This window comes from Penicillium citrinum, assembly GCF_028827155.1.
Source record: "Penicillium citrinum strain IBT 23319 chromosome Unknown utg000001l:1.0-4955037.0:1.0-4956770.0, whole genome shotgun sequence".
Lineage (NCBI taxonomy): Eukaryota > Fungi > Ascomycota > Eurotiomycetes > Eurotiales > Aspergillaceae > Penicillium > Penicillium citrinum.
The window spans coordinates 1,029,564-1,053,538 of NW_026622686.1; the positions used below are offsets into that span (position 1 = coordinate 1,029,564).

At 45.3% G+C, this 23,975-nt stretch overlaps 8 protein-coding genes across 8 annotated transcripts; 5 read left to right on the forward strand and 3 right to left on the reverse strand.

Moving 5' to 3' along the window:
* Positions 1 to 173: 173 nt before the first annotated feature.
* N7469_000401 (kinesin family protein) lies at positions 174 to 1,544 on the reverse strand (the record flags this gene model as incomplete). The annotated part of the gene is made up of 1 exon (XM_056639321.1): positions 174 to 1,544. One exon carries the CDS (start codon positions 1,542 to 1,544, stop codon positions 174 to 176), a length of 1,371 nt encoding a protein of 456 aa, XP_056505078.1.
* A 1,253-nt stretch (positions 1,545 to 2,797) lies between these two features.
* On the reverse strand, positions 2,798 to 6,601 carry N7469_000402 (hybrid sensor histidine kinase/response regulator; the record flags this gene model as incomplete). Its single annotated transcript, XM_056639322.1, has 3 exons — positions 2,798 to 6,052; positions 6,120 to 6,261; positions 6,312 to 6,601. The coding sequence occupies 3 exons, from the start codon at positions 6,599 to 6,601 to the stop codon at positions 2,798 to 2,800; spliced, it is 3,687 nt and encodes a 1,228-aa protein (XP_056505079.1).
* An 811-nt stretch (positions 6,602 to 7,412) lies between these two features.
* Positions 7,413 to 7,909, forward strand: N7469_000403 (uncharacterized protein; the record flags this gene model as incomplete). Its single annotated transcript, XM_056639323.1, has 2 exons — positions 7,413 to 7,718; positions 7,805 to 7,909. The coding sequence occupies 2 exons, from the start codon at positions 7,413 to 7,415 to the stop codon at positions 7,907 to 7,909; spliced, it is 411 nt and encodes a 136-aa protein (XP_056505080.1).
* A 3,081-nt stretch (positions 7,910 to 10,990) lies between these two features.
* Positions 10,991 to 11,890, forward strand: N7469_000404 (class I SAM-dependent methyltransferase; the record flags this gene model as incomplete). Its single annotated transcript, XM_056639324.1, has 1 exon — positions 10,991 to 11,890. One exon carries the CDS (start codon positions 10,991 to 10,993, stop codon positions 11,888 to 11,890), a length of 900 nt encoding a protein of 299 aa, XP_056505081.1.
* Positions 11,891 to 12,977: 1,087 nt separating this feature from the next.
* Positions 12,978 to 13,843, reverse strand: N7469_000405 (uncharacterized protein; the record flags this gene model as incomplete). Its single annotated transcript, XM_056639325.1, has 2 exons — positions 12,978 to 13,649; positions 13,745 to 13,843. 2 exons carry the CDS (start codon positions 13,841 to 13,843, stop codon positions 12,978 to 12,980), a joined length of 771 nt encoding a protein of 256 aa, XP_056505082.1.
* Positions 13,844 to 16,669: 2,826 nt separating this feature from the next.
* N7469_000406 (uncharacterized protein) lies at positions 16,670 to 17,533 on the forward strand (the record flags this gene model as incomplete). The annotated part of the gene is made up of 1 exon (XM_056639326.1): positions 16,670 to 17,533. One exon carries the CDS (start codon positions 16,670 to 16,672, stop codon positions 17,531 to 17,533), a length of 864 nt encoding a protein of 287 aa, XP_056505083.1.
* A 1,267-nt stretch (positions 17,534 to 18,800) lies between these two features.
* N7469_000407 (fungal specific transcription factor domain-containing protein) lies at positions 18,801 to 20,834 on the forward strand (the record flags this gene model as incomplete). Its single annotated transcript, XM_056639327.1, has 6 exons — positions 18,801 to 18,847; positions 18,945 to 19,016; positions 19,072 to 19,500; positions 19,555 to 19,776; positions 19,835 to 20,115; positions 20,185 to 20,834. 6 exons carry the CDS (start codon positions 18,801 to 18,803, stop codon positions 20,832 to 20,834), a joined length of 1,701 nt encoding a protein of 566 aa, XP_056505084.1.
* Positions 20,835 to 21,211: 377 nt separating this feature from the next.
* On the forward strand, positions 21,212 to 23,188 carry N7469_000408 (serine hydrolase domain-containing protein; the record flags this gene model as incomplete). Its single annotated transcript, XM_056639328.1, has 5 exons — positions 21,212 to 21,935; positions 21,993 to 22,157; positions 22,225 to 22,258; positions 22,313 to 23,109; positions 23,178 to 23,188. The coding sequence occupies 5 exons, from the start codon at positions 21,212 to 21,214 to the stop codon at positions 23,186 to 23,188; spliced, it is 1,731 nt and encodes a 576-aa protein (XP_056505085.1).
* Positions 23,189 to 23,975: the final 787 nt, after the last annotated feature.

Below are 23,975 nucleotides of genomic sequence, written 5' to 3' on the forward strand. Positions count from 1 at the left end.
CTACCGTCTTGATGAATTCGCTGGCAATGACTCTACATCCACGATGCTCGTACATAGTTTTTCTTTTATTGAGAGAGACCTACCATGTCTAAGCCGTGAGACATCCTGTAAATGGCATTTAGCTTGCAAAAAGTTGACATGCGTGCTTTTCTGATGTTCAAATCTATGGCTATTTATCCCTTGTGTTTATTTGCTAATCCGACCAGATCTCCATACTTCAATGTATTCATTGTAGCTGCGTATTGCTCCGCCCCCGGGGAAACAGTCACAATGATTGACGATTGAGCATCACTTGATGCTTCAAAGTGTTGACGGAGCACCATGGTCAATGGAGAAGACCTATATGGGATACGCGATTGAGCAAGCGATCTGGCTCGAATCACCTCTTTCAATGCAAGAAGATCTGTGTTAATCTGCCTCCCTTGTTGTTTCTCCTGAGGGGTTTGTTTGAGCCCAGGTCCAGTTATACCTGAAAGGAATTCGGCACCAGCCAAGTCGACGAAAATAAGCTTTCCACCAACACATTGATGAACATGAGCAGCCCTAGCGAAAACTTCAGATTCGTGCTCCTCTGCCTCTCTGACTCGAGACTCAAACTCGGCTTTCCTCGTCTCCGCATCATTGATACGTTTCTGGTCCACATTGTAATCTGGGTTTGGTATGTATTTCCCATCTTTGGTTTGAATCATTGCACGAAGTTGTTCCTCAATGTAAACATCTGTTGCGTGCTTCCCCACTGGAACAAGCTCTGATTGCCGCTCAACGACGCTGTCACGCGCAGCAAGGAGGTCTTTAGTAATAATTTCCATCTCGATGATTGCATGCGTACGTGAGCTTTGGTCATGTATAGTCGATGTTGCGGTCTTGCGATGCTTCAAACCATCTTGTAGTTCCTGCTGGAGCTGTTCGAAACTCCAGCATGACCTGGTAACAATCGGTCGGACCCTGACTTTTCCGTTTTCTAGCGTTTCTGTTTCGCCTCGGATATAAACTCGTCGATCAGGGCCTTCGCGGACGAAACATTCATTACGGTTGTTGAGTAGATCATATGCACTGTTCTTTCGAAGTTCGTACACTCGAAGGCCAATGCCGAAATTGTCTGTATGTTTCTCTGCGTTGATTCCATCAAGGGCAATCGCCAGCTGACGCGCTGCTGCAAAGCACAACCCAAATTCGTCTTCGTTTGCAAAATCGTAGCCAACCATGGTATGTGTTTTACCGCTTCCCGAGTGCCCATATGCAAAGAAATTGCAACACCGGCCCCGCAACACGTCGGGAATGATGGGTGCCACAACGCGTTTGTATACAGCCTGGTTGTTCTCACCAGGCTCAATGACTCCATCAAACGCACAACCACTTTTCCAGGATTTCTCACGGCTTGAAAGCGTTTGGATTTGGGCGGGCGCAGCGATCGAGATCCGAAATTGTTGACTATCATGGTCCTGGTCGGATCCACGTATAATTTCTCCATTTCGAGATTCAGTAGAGTCAAGGGGCCGCCACCTCGCCCATGCCTTGAGTGTGTTCATTTCCCGCCCGGCCATCGACAAATATCTCCTGAAGAAAATATATTTCGTGGAAGACAATCTGAACTTGAGAATTGCCTTATTTATCCTGAAAGCCTAGAAGAATGGAAATCAAGGCCATAGAGGAGAGGTCCTGACTTGGTGAAATGGGAACTGTGGATGATAAGTGGAGCCTCTCGTAAACACCCAAAAGTGGTATGGCGTCCACGCCATAAATATACGGGTATATTGGCTCGAGACAATCATATGCAAACTGTGGATATCAGTGGAGAATGAATCTTCCAAAGCCTGGTATCACTATATGATGCATTCTTGTAAGTGGACCGAGAACTTTAGTCGTGCTTGGGCACATTCCAAAGATTCTGTGTATGAGCATAAACAATTCTCAGATACCAAAGTACGAATGACTGATTGTGAAATGGGTCTTAACTACTTTTTATTACCGAATATCCTGTATGGATATAAACGGCCCGCAATTATACATACACACGTCAAGGAGGCATCCTTGATTTTTTTAGTAGACCAGTACGAAGTTTCTAATAGACTAGACCTTGGGGTGTTACGAAGGGTATGCTTCAATTCATTACTGTATTTGGTTTTTCGATCTTGCTGGAATAGTTTATCTCGACTATATACTATATAGAGAACGCCGAATACTATTCGGCGTTCTGTCCATCCGATCAGTGCCCTTTACGTTAATCACGGTTGTAACAGTCCCTGGTTCCACCACTTTGGCCAATTCTTCCGTACAAAGACCCTGCCCTGTATCACACTGAGTCTGTTTGAAAGAAACGGCCTTTTTTCACTTCATGAACAAACACTAGGTGACTTACTTTCTTCTTTCTGACTATATAGAGCTCACCTTTTACAATTGAAGGATCCTCGGATCTCTTTATTTTTGCATATCCCCACGTACAGTATTTCCGGAAATTGGTGTCATCACCCGTACTCTTTCATTGTTCCCCGAACTCTAAATGCTAAGAGAGACTAAACTATTCTCGGAAGAGCCTTTATCAGCCTCATCTGTTTTGGAAACGTACTGTAAATTACCGGACCATTATTTTGGCGACAACTGTGTTTTTTACCTGTATGCCCCAAAAGTTGCCACTTTGGGGTTTCGCCTGCCTTAGCCGAAATTTTCTGATCAATCCTTCCACTAGCGTAGCTCCTAGAGCCAAATCTACTCTTGTACTTACTTTGAGGTTAATGAATATCTCCCAGTTATCTCCCAGTAGCATAAATTGGTCATCCAAATTTGAGCAAATGGTAAGCTACGAGGCAGTTCTAACTTCCTTGGAGCTATCTTTCCGCTTGATTTCCCAGTCATCAAGAAGCCGTGCAACGTCTCGAAAAGAAACAGGCTTTGAGAGAAACATATCGACACCCGCTGCAAATGCTTTAGTCTCATCCTCGAAACTACTCAGCCCAGTAAATGCAACTATAAATGCAGCTTTACCCCCATCTTTCTCTCTTTCAATGCACCGGATTGTGCGCGTTGCTTCAAATCCATCCATTATTGGCATCGACATATCCATAAAGATTATGTCATAACCGATACAGTTATTTTCTGCCAAGTTGACAGCCATCTTTCCATTTGTAGCGGCGTCCAGTACATGATAGTCCCTCTTCTTCAAAAAAGTCAATATCAGTTTAAGGTTGATCTCATTGTCTTCAACAACCAGGATCCGTGGGGCGCATTGATGCTTCTGGGAATTATCGATGTCAGATGCCGAAGCTTCAGCAGCTGGGAATGGTCTAATGGCAGATGAAGTGTCTTCGGTTGTTTGAAATGGAGCGGGGCCATTCGCAAGGCTCGATTCTGTAGTCCTATGCATTGCATCTTTCTCCGGATTCAATACTCCCGCGTCAGGAATTTGAGTAAAGTTGGCTTGAATATTGGGAGAAAGAGCGGGTGCAATTTTGGCTAAGCTGGGACCTTGCGTGCCAGAGTGGTAGTTGTCTTCTTCAGAAGACGAATCGAGGATCTCGAGAATAGCCCTTGCTAATTTGCGTGGTCCACATGGGAGCCATACAAAAGCCAACCTGTAGGTAATTTCCGACACTTCATTCTCATTTTTCCGAAATTCCGCCGGATCATTGCAGAATGCAAGGACTAGGCCGCGATATCCAGGAGACAATTGACGTGCAATCCGACTTGTATTGTATTGTTTAACCAAAATCAAATCGACCTCCTCATTTGGGGAAAGAGGAACAAGCTGCATTGAAAACCACATTGTCATATACTCTCGGATTGCCGCCCAGAATATGTCGTCTTGGCCCATAGCGGTTGTTTCAAGACCCCAAATTGCAAAACGTTTATGAGCATGTGAATGGCGAAGTCGTCGCAGGCCATGAAGATCCAACTCTGAGGAGGTTGGGATTGAGTGAGGGGTTACAGAGGACGTATCTTTCCCCACAAGGCGCGCGAGTGGTAACATCAAAGTCACAGTAGTGCCCTCGCTCGGCCTACTTTCGATTCCGATTCTCCCGTTCATATTCCTCACCAGACTGCGGACAATTGAAAGCCCAAGTCCTGTTCCAACTGCTAAAGGGTCCTCCTGATTGAATGGCTTAAAAAGCTTTTCCCGCAAAAATGATTTAGAGATTCCCTTTCCAGTATCTGAGACGGTAATTTTGACTTCGTCTTCCAAACCTTGACGACGCGGTATATCCAAGCGTTGATGATCGACTTCCAGCCGAACAACGATCTTGCCGTGATGAGTATATTTCAGGGCATTCCCTAATATATTCATCACAGCACGACGCAGGCTCCCTGGTTGAGTCAAGTACATCCAGTCACCATTTTTGATGTCAATGATCACTTGAACGTCTTCTCGACTGTCTGTTGGATCTTTATCGGAATGGCCACTAAATGATGAAGACTGAGTAGCCACACGCATTGTTTGATCGATCTTAGCGGCAGACTTTTTCCCGAACGAATGGCCTCGGCAAACACTTTCAATAACTTCTTCCAAAAGCTGGGAGACATCCGTGATCACAAGTGGATCCAGGCGTGAGACACGTCGAGTGCTTGGCTCCGATATGTCTTGAGCAATTCGTGAAAGTCGCTTCTGCTTCCTATCAGACGACATAATCTTGGTGAAGTCGAGTACTTGATTCATAGTATCCAGTAGAGTCTGGCCACAAGACCTGATAGTTTCGATCAGTGAGCTTTGGAATCCAGAAAGACAAGTGTCTTCCAAAAACTCTGCAGCAGCAAGAATACCATGTAAAGGGCTACGGAGCTCGTGAGAAACACTGCCAATAAAGTCTCCCTTTCGACGATCCGCTCTGAGAGAGTCAACCCGATTGACCTCGGTCATAACAGACGAAGCAAAACCCATAACAGCATTGAGATCAACAGCAGGGCTGAAGATATCAGTTTCGTCGGTATTCCAACAGAAACAGCCTGAATGCCACTGAGATGCAGCTGCATCCCAAAGTGGAACAAACATGATCTGGCTGGCTTTAGGGAAAAATGCGTTCAGCATACTTGTCTCAGTAGCTTTAGTCCGTTGCCGGGTATCTTTCAGTCCGCTGTCAGAAGCCTCACTGGCGGAGCCGCCGGTCAGTCGTTCCTCATCCGATGATGTCAGAGTGCCATCGCGATGAAAAGACCACAACCTGCCTCTGGGATAACGATGAACTATTTGCTGTAAGAAAGCGGAGTCAACGTCTGAGGCAGCTGGGAGAGATTTCGGGCCTTCAGAAACTTCGAAAGGCTCATCTTCTGTCGATATTGCCAGAAGTGGAGCAGGTATGTTTGTTTCGATAGAGAAAAATGCACCCGTCTCTTCTTGGATAATGTGATTACTTCCGAGCTCCAGAAACACAACCCCACCTCCTTTCCTCAATTCTAGACTTTCCCGGAGCAGGTTTGCGGCGCGCTGGAATGCCCATCGATTACCTTGTTGGCTATTTTTCTGATTGGAAGGTGGAGCGTTGCTGATTTCTTCGTCATCGTCGGAAACGTGCGTCGACGCATCAGAAGATGTCATAGGGGCCCTTCCGTCCGAAGGAACTTCGTGTGACTGTGTATCGCCAGTGCCAGATCTGCTCGAGCGTTTCGTAGAACTCTTGCTGCTCGATTTATTTGATGTAGACCGAAAGCGAACGGACCGAGAAGACGAACTCTGCAAGCTTGTATGTGTTGATGACTCAATATTGTGAATGAATGTTGAGCTGCCTTCGACATAGTGTCTTAGTCCTCTTGATAAACGCGAAGAACGCCTCCCTTCTGAAGCCTGTCGGCTCACTCGCAAAAAGTCCATAACAAGGGAAGCAATAGTTCCCAATGACCTTTTCTCGACTTCCGATATACCAAGGCGTGGAACTGGATCCAGAATAAACAAACAGCCTATATTTATACCATTTTCTGTCCTCAAAGGTGTTCCCGCATAGAATCGAAAATTTGGCGAGCCCTGTACAAATGGTAGAGAATCAAAACGCGCATCCTCCTTGAGATTGTTAACGACAAATGATGGATATCTCTGAGACAGGTCATCTGTTTCAAGGGCAATTGTTTCCTTGGAATAATGAATGAATGGGATCAGTCGTACAAATAAAGACTTCAGGCCAAACTGAAAGGCATACCTGACATAAGCTCCATGCCTCCTTCACGGTAGAAGTTCCTAGCCAAAGGCCATCCCCTGGACTGATGAATGAGCTGGTATCACTGACATCAATCGTTCGCGTCGCTTCCGCAAGGTTGTATTGTGTTTCTCGATCAATGATTCTGCCTCGTTTAGCTTCCGAAAGCGATGGATCAGGGGCCGCCTCAAATACGTAATTAAACAGCGCTCGGCATTCAAACCTAACGCTGCAAGCTGTGCGAAAGATGTCAAAGTTGTATTGGAACTGTGCCGACTACTAGTCTGGTGGATTACTTTTGCAGATGTGGAAGCCTCCGTTGCAAAAGCGGGGGTTGATGCCGATAGGCTCGCTGCTGAATTCGATTCATTGCCAAAAGGAAGCCACGTTGAATTCAACGCAGCTGGATTGCTTGGCTGAAAATAGCGATAGACCTCCCGCGATCGCCTATCGGCCCGATGCGCCTTCTTTTTCTGATATCGCATTTCTGACAGATAAACAAGACATCAAAATACTTTGTATCACATAGACTGGGATAGACTAAGCGACGGAATATATTTAATTATCTCTAATTGCTTGAGCGATCGCCGGATATTATAAAATTGTCCCTTTGCCGAATGCTTGCGGAAAACATGATTTTTGAAACTCTATCCCAAGCCACAACATCTTCACCGCCTGCCATAAATGAGTGATCAGCCAGCCAACCGGTATTGTGATCGTACACTCTCTTACACATGTAAGTATATGGTGTATAACTTCATTCTGTAAGTACCTGTATTTGCAAAAAAAAACCGGAAAGCTACTATTCTTTGTATCTTTCACAATAAGGTCTAGCTTGTCTTGGCATTTCGGGTTCGGGGAACCATGGAAGAATATACCAGGAGAGTTGTGGGCTTAGAAACCCCAATCAGGCTAGATCCATTACATAACATTGACAACAGGCATGCAGGCATCGTTTTCCGATGTACTTGTTATGACCACTACAGTTCCCTCCCGACCCCGTACCGGGCACGCGTGGAATGCTTAGGCTCAGGGCATTTCCAAGGTTAGAATATCGTCATCATTCTAATTTCTACCTATACTTTATGAGAACAAAGTACTAAGCTCTTCTGGGCGGCGGTGCATCGCATTATGATACCATGTTTCATGGTAAATCTAGTCCCGCGACTTCTCTTCATTGCTCTTTTCAATTTTGTGTTCAACGTCAAGACCTCAAAAACACCTTTTGATTTGCTTGATATAAAGTATCACACAATCTCAGAGTCGTAAATTGTATCGTTCGGTGCAATTAAAGTCATGCCTGGCGATTTTACCATGAAGCGCTCGAATTGGGATGCGCTTAAACTTGCCGATTATACCAGCCACTTCAAGCTCATACGTTTAAACGAGGAAGAGGAATGGGTATTGACATACGGAAAAGGATCACTGGTGGATGTGTCCATCTTGTCTGGTATCATACAAATGGATGAGGTTCTGCGATGTCTAGTGCAGCGAACAGAATGTTTGGAACGAAAAAAACGGGCTCTCTTGAAGACTGATCGAAGCGACGAGGAGTCAAATAAACTTGAAAAGTACGATATGCAACATGAAACTTTAGAAAGGGTCCTTTTTGGGCTGGAAACTGCCACCCATAGACTTGAGAATCTACTACCCCCAAAGCCGCTTAAGATGACATTTGATGAAATCAGAGGAAGATCGTGCGTGGTACCTTCGCGACTCTCTTGTCAAAGACTGTATATCCAGAGGTGGTTGTTGTGGGCGAGACTGCAGGTGTTGCGAAAATTGTCACTTAGGTAAATTGCGAGGTCGGAGAAGAGGAATTGGTCATTGCACAATCGAATGTTGGTGCTGTCAAGTTTCTCGAGGGTTCGAGACTAACGAAAAAGAGATAAATGAATTTCTTAAGGACCTGAAAGAAGACATGGACCTTCCAAATATTTACAGTTTCATCACAATTTTACCGTTAGTCGACGATTATTTCACTTTACCGGCCAGGTATCCATATGGGAAGCCTCGAATCGTTAGCTTTATATCTAGGCAATGGAAACGAGCATGTTCAGTGAAGTGATGGAAATACGTAGTTTTGAATTTTCGTGTACATTGTTAGGGATAATTTGCTCGGAAGTTTTGCTTGGCTCTACGTGTCGGAGCCTATTTGCTCCATCGTTATCCAGCTCTTAAAGAAATTGAAATACCTTGAAAATAATACAAAAGAAAGAGAGCTGAAACTGAATTAATGACATACACATCTACGGTCTTTTGCTGTACTCTCCAGGAGTAATGGATAACAGAATCTCACGTGTTAGATGGGTACAGTATAGTCGACGCAAAATACCAAAGCCCGAACAGAATTCGCATATGGATAGCCCATTCAGAGCGTCCTGTTGAGAGAAGAGGCTGAGATACTTTTGGATAGTCACTGATCAAATACATCTCGGGCAAACCCAACTCCAGTCGGGTATACCTCCCCACGCAAGGGCTTGCGTGGTGGAGGCTCCCTTTACGCAGTTCATAGCCCATTTATCATCAATATGACAGGCTCCCATCGCAGGGATCTCAGGTTTTGCAAATGGTGATTCTTTGGTGGATAGATCTAGTGATCTGATCGATAATTATATCGTGAAGATTGAGTGCACGTAGGGAGATATGATGTGTATCGATATTTGCACGAAAGGATCGTTTTCTATTTTGTGAATATGTTAGAGGAGCAGATTATACTGTATTTTTAGTACATTCCAGCACACAAACTACCTAGTTTGTGCGCCACGCAGAGGAAGAACCGTGTAAGTAGAATAAAAGCCTTTGAAAGAGGTCAAAAACCCGTATCTTGAATCGTGGGAAGATCGTCAATATCACGAACCCTTGTAAGTACATTGACACCCTGGATTTCCTTATCGACCTCGTTCCGTGGTATGTAAGGACCCTGAAGAGCCACGAAACAACGCCTAGTCCTCTTTCAGCAGCGTCTGTGGATCTGGATTCCCAGAGAATTGACATCGGTTGGGAGGAGGAGGACTGGGTCTTCCCATATTCGCTCCGCTGCTCTTGGACTGATGCAGCTGTTGTAAGATTGCGTTCTGATTCGGGTTCATATTCGTACTCACTTAGTGCCTGTGCCTGTGCTGGCACTCCTACTGGTGCTGATTCTGCAGCTTCTGGGGTTCTTGCGAGCTCACCAGTCTGACGGGGTCGGAGAAATGTTAAGAGCTTCGCCGTCGACAACGATTGCACCACAGCATATAGTATCTTGTGTCGGTAAAGTGCTATTCTATTCTATTTGTTTAGGGGGGGAGAGGGGGGGGGGGAGATCATTCGAACAGATCCCGAGGAGCTCGATTGAATGATTCAAAGACGATAGTAGTGGAAAATCCTCGGAGAGAGAACCTGCTAATGTAGGCAAACTGTCAGACTAATGTTTCCCCTGATTGTGGGGGTACACATAGACACCGACTGACAGTATGATACTACATGGTCAGGATGTGGAAACCTAACCTTTCTGTTTTCGACTTCTGATAAGGCATTTACTACGCTTGCACCGCGGCACGACCATAAGGACAGTAAACGCCGATCGACCAGATTCAAATTGTACTGCAGTGACAATCTCGGCTGAACAGAAGCTTTCTTGGATATAGCCTCGATATCCTGCTTCTTTGGGACGGTATGACCTAGTGTAGTGGGGGAGTATCGGCCTGCCTGCCAGTAGGAGGATTATGTAAGGGAATTGGCCTAATTTGGGAGGGAGCTTATATACATTCATTTAGATAGCATCGTTAGCAACACACAGAGTTCAATTACACGAGTTACAGTCTATTCGAGAGAGTGCTAGCAGAAAGCCCTAGTTGGGGTGTTGTTTACCCTCATTCTTCCGCCCCATTCGGCCTGCACGTACCGACCGTGCTGTCTCGAGCATCCTATCCCGTTACACTAGTAGTATAGTCCTTTATGCAGGTAGTGGCTCCGCATGTGCCGAAGTTCAGCTCGTGTGGATCAGCCCCTGCGGATTTTGAAGATCTCTTTGAGTAGTACAATCAATATTAATACTGGTTACTCAACAATAGATAGTTTAATAGGTAATTAGGTGTCATCCACAAAGCTTTATAGAATTCCTTTTCTAAGACCTCTTTAGGAAACTGAGACGTCGATCGCTACAAGTAAAACTAAAAGAGCTCGATGTGAGAGTTTTGTTCGTATTACCCCACTACCGATAATACTTGATGCTATGGTTTCACAGAGATGTACTGAATCCATATTATGCAGGTCGTGGACATATATTGACCAAATGTAAATCACATCATGAGACCCGAGACAAGATATCCCATTCTAGGGCCACATACCAAGGAGAGTACGCTCTATGGCCTGTGGATTGAGCCTTCTTAGTATGCATTGTCGCAGTGATTGTAATTTTACGGTATCGAAACAGCTAAGTCCTCATACAGAAAAATCTCATCTGGGTATCTGGAATACGGGCCTACATTTATCATCGGACCTCTGACATGTATACTGGCGCGCATTTTCCGAGGCCGGCGACTCATTGGTTGGTAGTTATACCCTAGGGTAGGTTGTTTGAAAGATCGGTCAACCACTCGTAGATCTGTGACGATGTAGGAGTACTCCTTAGTCAAGTACTACTCTTGACGATCAGGGACTCAGCCCGTACGAGCTTGGTAATTTTGTCCTTTTCCGAACGATGATCGACTTCGTCCAATTTCATTATTGAAAATAGCACGATGGCTCCTTGACGTTCACCATGGGTATTTCACATAAATAGGGCACTATTACCCTCCAACTTCCTTATCTATCAATTACTCGATATCATCATTATCACTCCTTCTCTGCCCATATATCCATTGATTCCATCCAAGTTATTCCAGAACATGACCGAGACTTCGCCCCTCAACCATACCGTTGGTTTCGGCCTGCGCGAAGGGAAGGGCTACCTCCTCGACAATGGCCACGCTGGAAGCCAACGGCTGAACTACCAATACCTCATTTGGAAACAATGCCTCGGCTATACTCTGCACCCCGTCATCAGAGACGCCGCTGGAGATCACCCTCGTATTGCCGAAATCACTGCAGGAACAGGCCTCTGGCTTCTTGACACGGCTCACGATTTCCCAAATGCTATTCTCGATGGAATTGACATTAACCTCTCTCGACTTCCGCCCCCTGCGTGGCGCCCCAGCAACATCCACCGCCTCTACAACTGGAACATTTTCGACGAAGTTCCGGCCGAGTTGGAGGAGCGATATGACGTGATCCACCTACGTCTTCTCCTCCTTACCATCTCAGGAAGAGACCCGAGCCCTGTGATCAAGAATGTGATCAAGCTGCTCAAGCCCGGTGGCTGGATCCAGTGGGACGATTTGAGTACCGCACACACCTATGTTGAGAAGACAGACGATAAACTTGAGACAAAGGCACTCGACAAGATTAGGGACTTTGTGCACTCGGAGGGTCGCCATGACTGGGTGTTTGATCTACCTTTGCATTTGCTTAAGCATGGGTTTGAAGAGAGTCAGTTGACATTTTATCATGGGCGGCCGGACTTGATCTGCCACGATACAGAGATTCACCTGATGACTGTCAAGGAGTTCAATGGCCAGATGAAGGCTGATGGACGAGAGGAAGAGGCGAAACTTCTTGATGACCTTATTGAGGAGGCATATGAGGAGGCCGGGCGCGGTGCTGGGGTCACGACTCCGAGGGTTGTCTGTATTGCAAAGAAGAGACCGGTGCCTTATGCTGTGCGCGAGGCTCTTTCTTTTTCCTCTTGAAACTACAACCAGATATAGCTATTTGTTAGTCATTGATATATCTAGATAATTTCGGGCGGTCTTAATCCATCAATTATTGATGAATGCTTTTTAAAACGGCGTCAAATGTAGTAATATTCGGTGCTCGTTTGTCGTCAAAAAGTGTAGCAAGTTAGAACGCCAATTATGCTCCATTATAGAGATTATTAACTAGTCCTTCCAGACTTAGTCCTAAAAAAGTCCGTCCCAACACCTAATCTTACTATGTGCAATCGAGAAATCTGTATCTTGGATACCTGTGTCTTTTATATATCTACGTAACGGGGTAGGATGCTCAAGGCAGCACGGCCGGTACGTGCAGGCCGAATGGGGCAGAAGGATGAGGGTAAACAACACCCCAACCAGGGCTATGTGCTAGCAGTTTCTCGAATAGACTGTAACTCGTGTGAATGACTCTGTGTGATGCTAAAGATGCTATCTAAATGAATGTATATAAGCTCCCTTCCAAACTAGGCCAATTTCCTTACATAATCCCTATGCTGGTGGGCAGGTGGATACTGCCTACTACATTACGTAGATATATACTCAGGCATGAATATTAATTCAATAAATAATTCTGAATATTTATATAATAACAATACAGATCAACTAATGATTGGGTGTTTTGATTTGTGTCCACTCCGGTTTCCGCTTTAGATAGCTAATGATTGACTAATAAAAATGAGCCGCTCATAAATAGCCAGACCACTTAAGATCTCATTTTTTGGTATATCCCCGTTTCCGATCAGAAGAATTTTACTATTTGATTTAGTCATTTTGTAGTACAACAAAATATAGAAAATTCAGAAAATAAATCAAGAATGAATCTATTTTTATTCAGGTATTTCAATTTAGATTTTTTTTAAAAATATTTATTATAAAAAAAAAAATGAAATTAAAACAACAACAAAAAAAAATAGTACAAATGTTGCATATATATCTCTCTTCGTACAATAGAAATAGTAATTTTGGTAATTTGCCATAGCTAATGGATTAATTACAGTACAACCAAAATTACTGGTATTAAATAATGCAAAAGGGTATCCATTTTTGTGCGGATTGAGCAGGCTCATGAGCACCCACGCTCATGGTCAGGGCCGCTCAAGATGGACGTGCCTTTCAAAAATTCGCTCATGAGCCGCTCATTGCCCAGGCCTATTCGTACTGTCAGTATCTGAAGATTTCTCAATCGACCTTTTTTTTTCCTCGAAGGCCACTCTGCTTCCCTATGAGCTACAATGAACGTCACAGCTTGCGCTCGTAAATCTTGTAAATAGTTGTATCCCTCAAGCTCGTCTAGCTCCTCATAGAAATTGAGGATCTTCTCAAATCTGACATTATTATAGTTTAACTCATTATCATTGATCTCAAAGTGCTTGTGTCGCCCGTATCGTGGAGGCTCTGGGTCGAGAGGTTCGTAATCAATGGGCCGTTCCCCAAGAAGCGAGCGCATTTCGGAACCAATCTTCGCTGACTTTGGAAACCTCGTCATTGCACTGATCACAAACTCCCTCTGAAGTTCCCACCTCGCGGGCGCAGATATCGCAGCAGTCGATGCCCCGACCTTGGTGTTCTTTCGCAATCGACCGCCAGTAGCGAGTCTCTTGAGTGACAATCTTGTAAATAAGGAAAAATCGACGAGCAGTGTTCGAATATATGTAATCAGGTTCTCGCCAGGGGTAGAAGTTGCGTGAAAAGAGATCGTTGCTTGTCCCAGGTCGTGATGAGCCTTGGCGAATCTCTTTAAAATAGGGGCAGAACTAAGAATAACTGGACTTGGAGATAGCCCGTCATACATATGAGGCTTAAGGCGTCCAAGTACCTGCGCACGCATACCCCGTGGCGGTTTCCCTGCCACACGCATAAAACACAAATTAACACCCACAGAACCGATGGAGGCTTCGATGCGTGCGTTATGTCACTTTCAAGATCCATCTCAGACCATGTGTTTCTTCTGCTCTGATCAATAACGGCAGAATGGAAGTTCTCCCAGCGCTGTGATCAAGGACTAATCGCGACTACTTCACAATATCAAAGATTATCGTCCTCGAGCCGGAGGACATTTCTAAAGACAGTTCCTAGTCGGGCTCCCTTAGAATTATTCAGAATAAAATCCGAAAGTGTCTCCTTGGATAACCTGTGTGCTACAAACCCTTCTTCAAAGGCAATAGAGTCGGGGTGTGCCAACAGATAAAAAAGGCGGGCCAGCCATACTTGGTAAAAAATCCATTGATACGATCGTTTGAAACTTTAAGTACCAGTAATCAACCCAATCGAGACGTCTCGGTGCCTTTTCATTGATCGGCTTTGCGACAGGGCTGTGCAGCCCATCTCCGACCGATCAACCCTTCGCTTTCGGCCATTGGCATACCTTTTCTGTGCAGAGATTAGGCGTCCCAAGGCTTCTTCGCCCTCAAGCTGTAACACGATCTCCGTCCCGAAGGCCCCTCCTTTGCGCAACCATAAGGCTTAAACCGACTCCACCCAGTAGTATCGCCGATCCGAAATCCTCGTGGCAGCGAATGTCGATCCCAAATCTAATATTTTTATTCCAAACAACTATGAAGTCTTCTGTGACAAAGTTTTTATCTTTTCCACCCCTTCTGATTCATGAGCAAGTATTCAACCTACTGAAGAGATTCGGACCCTTGGGCGTTCCAACAATCTATTTTGAAGCAATACCTTCTTTTTGTACGGATTTATTATGATGACTACAAACACTTCCAACCTCTCGCACAGTGAGTAAATTTTGAATAGAGCAAACCCTTCCCAAAGACTTAATACTTTCAGACACTTGTTCTGCTAGACACTGACATTATTTATTTTCTTGTCAGCGGCAGCAGAAATCAATCGTATCATACGATCTAGATCGGATTCGCCAGAAGATAAAACATACCACCTATCTGGCGGCGCAATAACCGGTGTAGTAGTCGTTTCATTTGCAGCAGTGACAATAGTTCTGCTTCTTATATTCAGGAAGCAGGTCGTTACCTGCTGCAGCCGCAGGAAACAGCTTGTCGCCGACGAGGAGCAGCCATTACCTCAACCCACGTATGCTCCTTCGCAAACGCAGTCTGCGTTACAAGATGTATCTTACAGGGATGGTTCAGCTTGGCAAGCCTCCGAAATGTCGTCAGAACAAACTGCTATCCACGAAATTGGGCAGCCTCCTCCGCACGAGCTTGGGTCCCTGGATATTAAACACAAGGGGCATAGACGTGTAATTCATGAATTAGACTAATCTCATTCGGGCTGGGAACAGCGGCCATGTACGACAAAATGTGATGATTTTGAGGATACTTTTAGTTCTTGGTGGGATGACTATGTATTATATTATCTGGACATGTTTTGGGATGTTCTCCACGTTGGTTTTGGGGTTGCTTATTTATTCGCACTGAGGTCGAGTGCTTGGGTATTCCATGGTATTCAATTTGAGAAACGTCGGCTACGATGATTTAAAATCCGTTCTTTGTAAGTTTTCGTGGCTTTATCAGGGAAAAAGTATTCCCAGGCCCTTAAAAGTGTTGCAGTAGGGTATCCATAATTCTATTGCGATTTTCAGGACTTATCCACTGACGAGTTGGGAATTTCCATCTTAAAAGCAAGATATTACATAGAAAAGCAAAATTCGGACCGACAATGTGGCGATGCACATTTCTGCCGGATACTTGCGCCGGCAGAGATACCTTGATAGAGTATGAATATGAGAGATTCGTCGCTCGATTCAAAGAGGCAAGGGAATGAATATACCTCACTTTCTATGATTGAGCAATGGGATTGGTTTTCACTGATAGCTCATTTCCGTGGCACAGGTGGAGAGAAAAATTAATATCTTACTAATGCATACAAGGAACCGTACTCGTCGGAATAAATTGCCAACATGGTTACAATTGAATAACTTATATCCCCAAAAACATATCAAGATAGATACATGCAGTTCTGAGCAGTAATTTACGTCCCAGGGAAAATCGCAAGGTTAAATCAACTAATAATATTTGGTAGTACAGAGAAAAAATGATTCTGTACCAGAATTCAGAATCAGCCTTATTGATTGCCTCTTCTTTCCTGTACCAAGTGGCCCAGAATTATCATGGCGATAAAGAGGGACTATGTACTGATTGTATCAATGATTCGAGATTATATTTTCAATAACAGAATAGTGGACAAAAGATATAGAGAATGGATGGTGTGATTCCCTCTTGACTTTGGCTTTACTGTACTCTAGTGCATGGGGAAAACTTAAAGAAACCCAGACTGACCGTGGATGAAGCAAAGTTCTAAAAAGTTTCATTGACCTACCGCGAGGTGGCAGGATGATCTCCAACGTAGAAGCGTCAATGACAAATCTGATCCCCGAGCCGATCTCCACAATAGAGGGCTGATTCCCGAGCCGACCTCCGCCTGACCTGGCCATTCATGGATTGGCTGGTTCGTGTACTCATCCCGCCCTTCATCCGCGATAAATGGTAATCGGTACTGTTGATCTAAACTGAAATGCAACGTTGGGTCCTCATAGGCTTAAGGCGACCTGGGAAACACAAGTTGTGCCCTATGATGGATGGATATGAGCATTTCGACGGAGCTGAGAGGCTGTGACAGAAAAAGGGATGTACTTTAAGGCCACCAGAGACTATTTTGGGTGATGATTTCCTCTTGCTGGTCTTCATATAAAGTCTGACGTCTCTACCCACCACCTCTCTTCACAACCGCTCATCAACCAAAACCAAACGACAAGATAGATCATCTTCAAACAACTTCAACATGAAATTAACGTTATCAACATCGCTCCTACCGATGGCCATATATGGCATATTGACTGCGCCGCCAGGGGTAGCGGCAAAGTGCTCAGCTGGACTTGTCAATATTGTCTTCAATGGGCCAGGTAATAAGACTGGGCCTGGATCGCACCCCGACTCTCAGTTGTTTTCTTGGTTCTCCAAGATGCCAGCCGCCAAGAATTGGATAACCTTTAATGAGCATCAATATGAGAAGAAAATACCCATGCTGGGTGACAACAGAGATGCTGTTCAGGAGGCCATTAGAATGGTCACCAGCACAAGTCCGCCAGAATTCCTGCTCACATTCAACGAGCCCGACTGGGATTATAAAACAGGGAAGACGAAATTGACTCCTCAAGCTGCTGCTGATCTTATTGAACCATTGTTGAAAACGACTGCAAAGCATACTAAGTTCATCGCACCAGTGCCGGCCTTCCCAATGAGCAGCTGGCTTCCTGAGTTCTATGAGAAATGCAAATGCAGAGACCATTTCTATGCGCACAGCGTCCATATCTATAACCACACAATCGATGACGCCAAGACTGCTATCAACACCTTTCGTAATAAGTACAACGACAAACCTTTATGGATCACCGAAATTGCACCGAGGCAGCTGAACTGTGACGCTCCGACGAGTAGCTCGTGGGCCAAGTCGTCAGAATTCATGAACGAACTCTTCGCCTGGGGACAACAGATCGAATGGATCGAAAAGATATTTTGGAACTCGGGTAACAAAATTGTCACACATTGTGATACAAATGTGGCTGCCTCTTATTTGCTCGACGGCAACGGCAACCCGACGCCATTGCTGGCTCCTTTCAACAATTTGACCTGTTCGCAAACTTGACTTATTCATGGAGTTACGTTCGTCTATCTTGAGAATGGGGACGGGGATCTGCTGTGAGATGAGGTTGGATCAGACCAGGAACTTCGCTGTACGGTCGTGATTATTTCCTCGTTGTCTATAAAGGAACAATTTCCCTTAGAAATGCATCTGGTCCTCGAATTGTATATATGGCCTGGTTCACTTCTAGATTCACTTTCAAGATCTAGAATCCCAGGATGCGTACGAGGGCGGCCTGTAGAGTTATTAACTTTGTCGCCTAAGCTGCACGAGTAGAAGCTGTAGAAACTCAGTCTGAATTCTTGTCGCTAGATTTGAACTGGCAAAAGTGCCAGGCGAAGTTGCGAGGAAGCCAAGTTTACCTGACAAGCAAACACTTATTCTTTTCTTCGCATCAGCATTCACGGCCGGTCACTACGGTTGCTCATCATAGGCACTCCCCGAGAAGTTTCAATGGAATACCCGCCTTCCTCAGGAACCCTGACATGCTCCGCCTTCGACAATGGCCCAATTTGCATGACGCAGAAGCAAGCCATTTACGACCTGTGCCTTAACCGCTTAATTGCGGAATGGGCTATTCCAGGGCATTGATTGGCCCATTCTAGCTAATTCGATGCCTTTTACGGCAGCAGGGATATGTTAATCAGCAAGAAAATGTTTACGGCGATCGCTTCTCTTCAATCCGCATGTCCTGCTCTTCATTATATTGTTTTATCTTCACACATTTGAAGCACCTCACCTAAAATGGATGGAAGACCTTCGAAGACCACTTGCTGAGGATGGTCGACAGGAGATGCCACTTCCCTTGAAGAAAGAGATGGAGAAACCCCCGCCAAGACAGCAAAATTGACAGCCATTTTAATTACATCGTCTTGACAATTTGAATATGAATACATATAAGCAATGACTTTTGAAGACTTAGTTAAAAGGATTGACAAAATGACAGAGTAAAAGAGATTGTCGAAAAAGCGAGTTGTGGCATAATTGTTGTTATCCGCAGAGCGGAGAGCCCAGAAGTCTCAATATAGATATCTTGTCTCACTGTGTGTTTTCCGTCGTCAGGAACCTTAGGTAAGCACTAATTCACTAGTTAACTGTTTGACTGCTGCACAGCCTCACTTCAAGCGCCTTCTGTCTTGACCATCATACAACTTACGTTGTGATTTCTCGACTACATGGTGAACATGAAACTGGTATTTCGTCAACAAAACCCGCAAAAGGGAAAGCTTTGAACGCTTACTGCAGGTTTTATTCGGTAATACTGAGCACTATGCCGCTTTCAAGCACCTGTCAAAATTGTGCCAAGTCCAAGGTTCGGTGTGTACGAAATAGTGAAGAGACGAAGATCTGCTCTCGGTAACGGTGTATTTGTGCTATTTTAACTGTTAGACGATCGCTAATTAAATACGTATAGGTGTGCGCGTTTAAACAAACAATGTGTATATCGTGAGACTGGTCGGCGCTTCAAGGGGTTCAAGAAAGATCGGTAGGAAGACCTCGTGGAAGGACTAGCATATTCTATAGCTCACTTCACAGTGTAGGCAGATTGAAGCTCTGGAGTCAAGGGTAAACGAACTCATGACCTACTCCAAATTAATCCCAGCAAGCCGAACTACGGGTGGGAATGCTACACACAGCCTGAACGGGCAAGAAATAGACGAAACGACGTTAGACGTCATTGCGCAAGGTCTAGTCGATATGAAAACTGCGCAGGCTTTAATCGATATCTATAAGACGGATATGATATTACACTTTCCATTCGTCGTTATCTCGCCGCAGGTCCAGGCTTCGGATCTCCGGCAGCAGAAGCCATTCCTCTTCTTGGCTGTACTTGCATCTGCGGCATATTCCAACATGCCACTTCAGAGATTGCTAGGCAAGGAAATGAAAAAGGTCATTGCTTCTCGCATGGTCATGAACGGAGAAGTTTCGTTTGAGCTGCTACAAGGAATGCTGGTGTTTTTAGCTTGGTAACAAACCTTGAAACTACCCGTCAATACCATTCCCTAACATACTTTTGACAGGTCCCACTATCACTCGCGACCCTATCGCTACACACAGTTCTTACAGTTGGCCATAGGTCTTATGGTCGAGCTGCGATTAGATAGACCACCACAGACTAAGACGTGGAAGACGGCGATCAAATTCAACAAGGAATATGCCCTTGACGATGATAAATATTCTCGACCATACTGGGGTCTTGATGAGCAGAGAGCAGTTGTTGGGTGCTATTACCTATCATCTACGTAAGCTTCTCATTGCCCCCAAATCATGCACCGCAGTTACTGAGATTAGATGTGTTAGAATTGCCATTCTTTTACATAAGCCGTCTTGCTTCCCAAATATAACCCCTTACCTCGAACAATGCTGCCAGTCCCTATACGATGAAGGTGAAGTCTCTCATGACAAATACATCTTGCACATATTCCAGTTGCAGGTTATCGCGGAAAAACTAAACAACCTCTCTTGGAATCATGGCATGGAGCTGGGAAGCAAAGGTTCTGCGGCGGGGCTGTATGTCAGCAACATTAAATCTGACTTGGATAAACTACGCAATCAACTGCCGCTCGGATTTTATGAAACTCGTGAGTACCCTCGTAACCCTTGCAATAATGTATCGGGTAGACTGAGAATTGCTTTGTTCAACCATCCAGCGGTTATGGCCATGCAGCTTTATAGCTCAGAGCTATGTTTGTACCAACTGAGTCTTTCGCAGAAAATCCCACTGTCATCGGCATATTCCATAGTCTCCGAGACTTGGTGGGGTGAGATCTTTTGTTCTGGCCTGACCGCGGCAGAGAATATTCTAAACATGTACTTGGGGCTTCCACTAGGAGGCGAGCAGGCGTTCAACAACACGCAGTGGGTACAAATGGCGCTCTGCATACTGGTTGCTTCCCGACAAGTTGTCGCCGCGTCAAGTATGGGAAAAGCGGCACTACTTCCACAGATTCACACATGGCCGGAAACTCTAGAGAAACTGCGTCAGCGCCTGGAAGCATTATCTACAGATCAGGTAGATCTGGATGGCGAGCGGGACGTCTTTGTTGACTTTGAGAAACGCGTTTCTCGCATCCAGGGCTGGTTCGATTGCAACTTTGATAACCCTGAAGGAGATTTGCCTCCGCGGAGCTTCGCTGAAAGAGGAGATGCAGGTCTAGATGCTGCAACTGGAAGGCCGTATGACACTTCGATTGCTCCCTTGGACGTATCGGGCCTTCCGCCACTGATTGGGGATGACTTCCAGCTGGCTGCGGATTTCTTCATCCCTTCAAGCCTTGAAATGATGACGGATTGGTTATAACACGTTTCGCATTAATCAGCCTACGGTGATTAGGCCAGTGCCTGGATGTGTATGTACATCCCTGCTACTGACTTTATTCGTGTCGTCTTTTCGAAGCTTTTTTTCTGTCTATTGTTAAACTTAATTTTCTCTGTATCTTGTCTAGTCGTGATATCTAATGCTGGTCCATGGATAAGGCTCCTTTCTGCGCGAGGCTGTGTTAGCGTTTGTATCAAAGCTTAGTCGCATATCCGATCCGGTCATCCTAATGCTGGGGCCAGGATAGCTTCAGATTTGTTTATCTCCGGCCCGAGACGTTGGAGATAAATATCCAACCCAAGTCACCCAGAGATAACGTTGTCTAGTAGAAACATCAGAAGCACTATCCTATGTCACAAATGTCTGGATCATACATTACCATCGTCTTCACCGTCGTTTGTTTTTTTCATTCCGTATCTTCATTTACTCCTTGTCCGCTCTTAGGACCAGCTTTCCCAGCACTCACGCTCGACAAGGACTCATCAATATTAACGTCTGCCCTGGCCAATCTCACCAAAAAATTTGATGAGCAAATTAGCCAAGGCTCCGGTCCCCATGGGGATGTCTCTCCCAATACCACCTCGTTCAGTGTATCACTTTTCTCTACCAACCAGGGAACCGCGAGTGACAGTCCAGTCTTCTTCGACTATCATTACACTGCCCCTTCATTGAAAGGATCCTCCAGTCGAGTTGAACATGCGAGTCGGGACAGCATTTATCGCATCGGTGGACTTACGCAGATCTTCTTCGTCTGGATTACTCTAATTGAGAAAGGCGACAGCATCTGGAGTGAACCCGTGACGAAGTATCTCCCTGAGCTAGGTTCACTTACGAAGGGTATCCGCGCGGAAAAGGACCCTATTCGGGATGTGGATTGGGAAAATATTACTGTGGGCCAACTAGCAAGTCATATGGCAGGCCTTCCTAGGAGCTGTGAGGATTTTCAAAAGAAACATGCACCTAGCAGCGAGTTAACCATCCTGCTTCTAGACTGTGCGGATGACACGGGAAAAGAGGGCTCCAGCGTCGACTATGGATTACCACCGTCCAATGATAGCACATCCATTAACCGCAATCCGGCCAGTATGACACTAGCTCCCTCGCTACTACATATCCAATTCTAATATATCTACTTGTCAGGGCCTTTTGACATCTTAGCTCAGCAATCTCCAGTTGCTCCTCCTGGAGTAACCCCAATCTACTCCAACATTGGATACCAAATCCTAGGCTACATCATAGAGAGGATCACAGGCCAGCCATTCGACGATGTTCTCAAAAGTCGCATCCTCCAGCCACTCTCCCTCGGTAAAACAGGCCTGCATAACCCTTTACGCAATTCATCCGAAAACATCCCAACAGACCCCAAAAGCAGCGGCTGGCCCCCCTCACCATAGACAAGAAGAAGCGTAATTCCTCTGCTCCTGACCCCATAGTCAAACTGAAATTAATCAAAGATACAGAGCACTCTCGATGTATTCAACAATCAGCGACCTCTCCATTGCCGGAAAAGCAATACTCAACTCAAGCCTCCTACCCCAAACCCAAACAAATCGATGGCTCAAACCAGTCACCCACACATCCAACCCATCCAACTCCATCGGCTACCCATGGATCATCTACAGCAGCGGTGACTACCCCAATACTTCAATGGTAGACATCTATACCTATTACAGCAGCATCAGCCAGTACACTTCCTACATCGGTCTCGTGCCAGACTATAATGTCGGCTTCGCCGTACTCGCAGCCGATAGTGTGTCAGCTCCAGACTTGAACGTGCACGCTGATATCATCGGTGATGTTATCTTGCCTGCGTTGATGGAGATGGCCGTTAAGCAGGCGGGCGCTCAGTTTGGTGGCCAATACACCGCCTCTTCTGGGCTAAATTCCTCTATTACTGTGTCTGTTGATGAGCTGCCTGGAATGTATGTCGAAAGCTTCGTCAGTAATGGGACAGATTTTAGGGAAACCTTGGCCTCGTTGATTGGGGTTGAGGATCCGGACGCGTTGAGTGTCCGGTTGTACCCGACTGGACTGGTCTCGGAGACAGGAGCGGGTGGTTCGAGGGTGGCGTTCAGGGCCGTTTTGCAGGATAAGAATGAGCTTGCCGATGCTGGGACGCCGACTTGTGTTTCGTGGATGGATGTGGATAGGTTGAAATACCACGGTCGTGCGCTGGACTCGTTTATTTTTGACGTGGATAGCGATAAAAAAGCTATTGGGGTTGAGATCTCGGCTCTTGAGCTACAGTTAAAGAAAGGTAAGTAGGTCGATGCGACGTATCTGTATTCATTTACTTTGGCTTTTATGTGGTGCTAATCATTGTAGTAGAGATGTGACCTGTATGGGTAATGGTGTGGCATGGACTGTACATTTTGTTTGTCTTATTGGTCATTAGATTAAAATCAAGATCGTTGACGCGGCAAGTGTGTAGCTCCACAAGGTATTCAGTCTAACTTACCTCTTCAGGAACTCCAGAAATAGTCCATAGTACTTGAAATGGCACCACCACGTAAGAGCCAAGGAATGAGATGGAAGACAATATCATCCGATAGGTTGAATACATCTCTTACCTGGCAACAAGGACTGGAAGGGCTTGTGGACGATAGGCTGGATTTCATCCGTTGTCTACATTCAATTCTTCTGAAGTGAGAAACTTGGCAGTACATGATACCTGCATTTACTGGTTTAGTACTATCAGACCAAAGTAATTGATGGTCACTGCTGAAACCCATCGAGCGCGCTAATATGTGAAAAGTTATGTACCTCAAGCGGAATGGGGCCTATCGCTGGGCTTATCTTCAAGATTCTATTGATGGGTCCATTCCTCCAAGCCATCAATCCCATATCTGAGTTATACTGAGCACAGTGGGCGAATGGTCCTCTCAGCTGCGTCTCTATTCTTCATCAGTACGTCCTATGCTGCTCGTTCATTAGATCGAGGTTATCCATTTTGACATCTAAACTTACAGATTCGTTGTTCTCGCCTCTGAACGATGCATCGCTCACGAAATCTTCAAATTCCCTTCATATGAAAAGTCATGCATTGTTCCGATTGCAAAGGATTTGCTTGGTCATAAAGCATGGGTAATACTTTAGGGAAAAGCTCACGCGGAGTATCGCAGG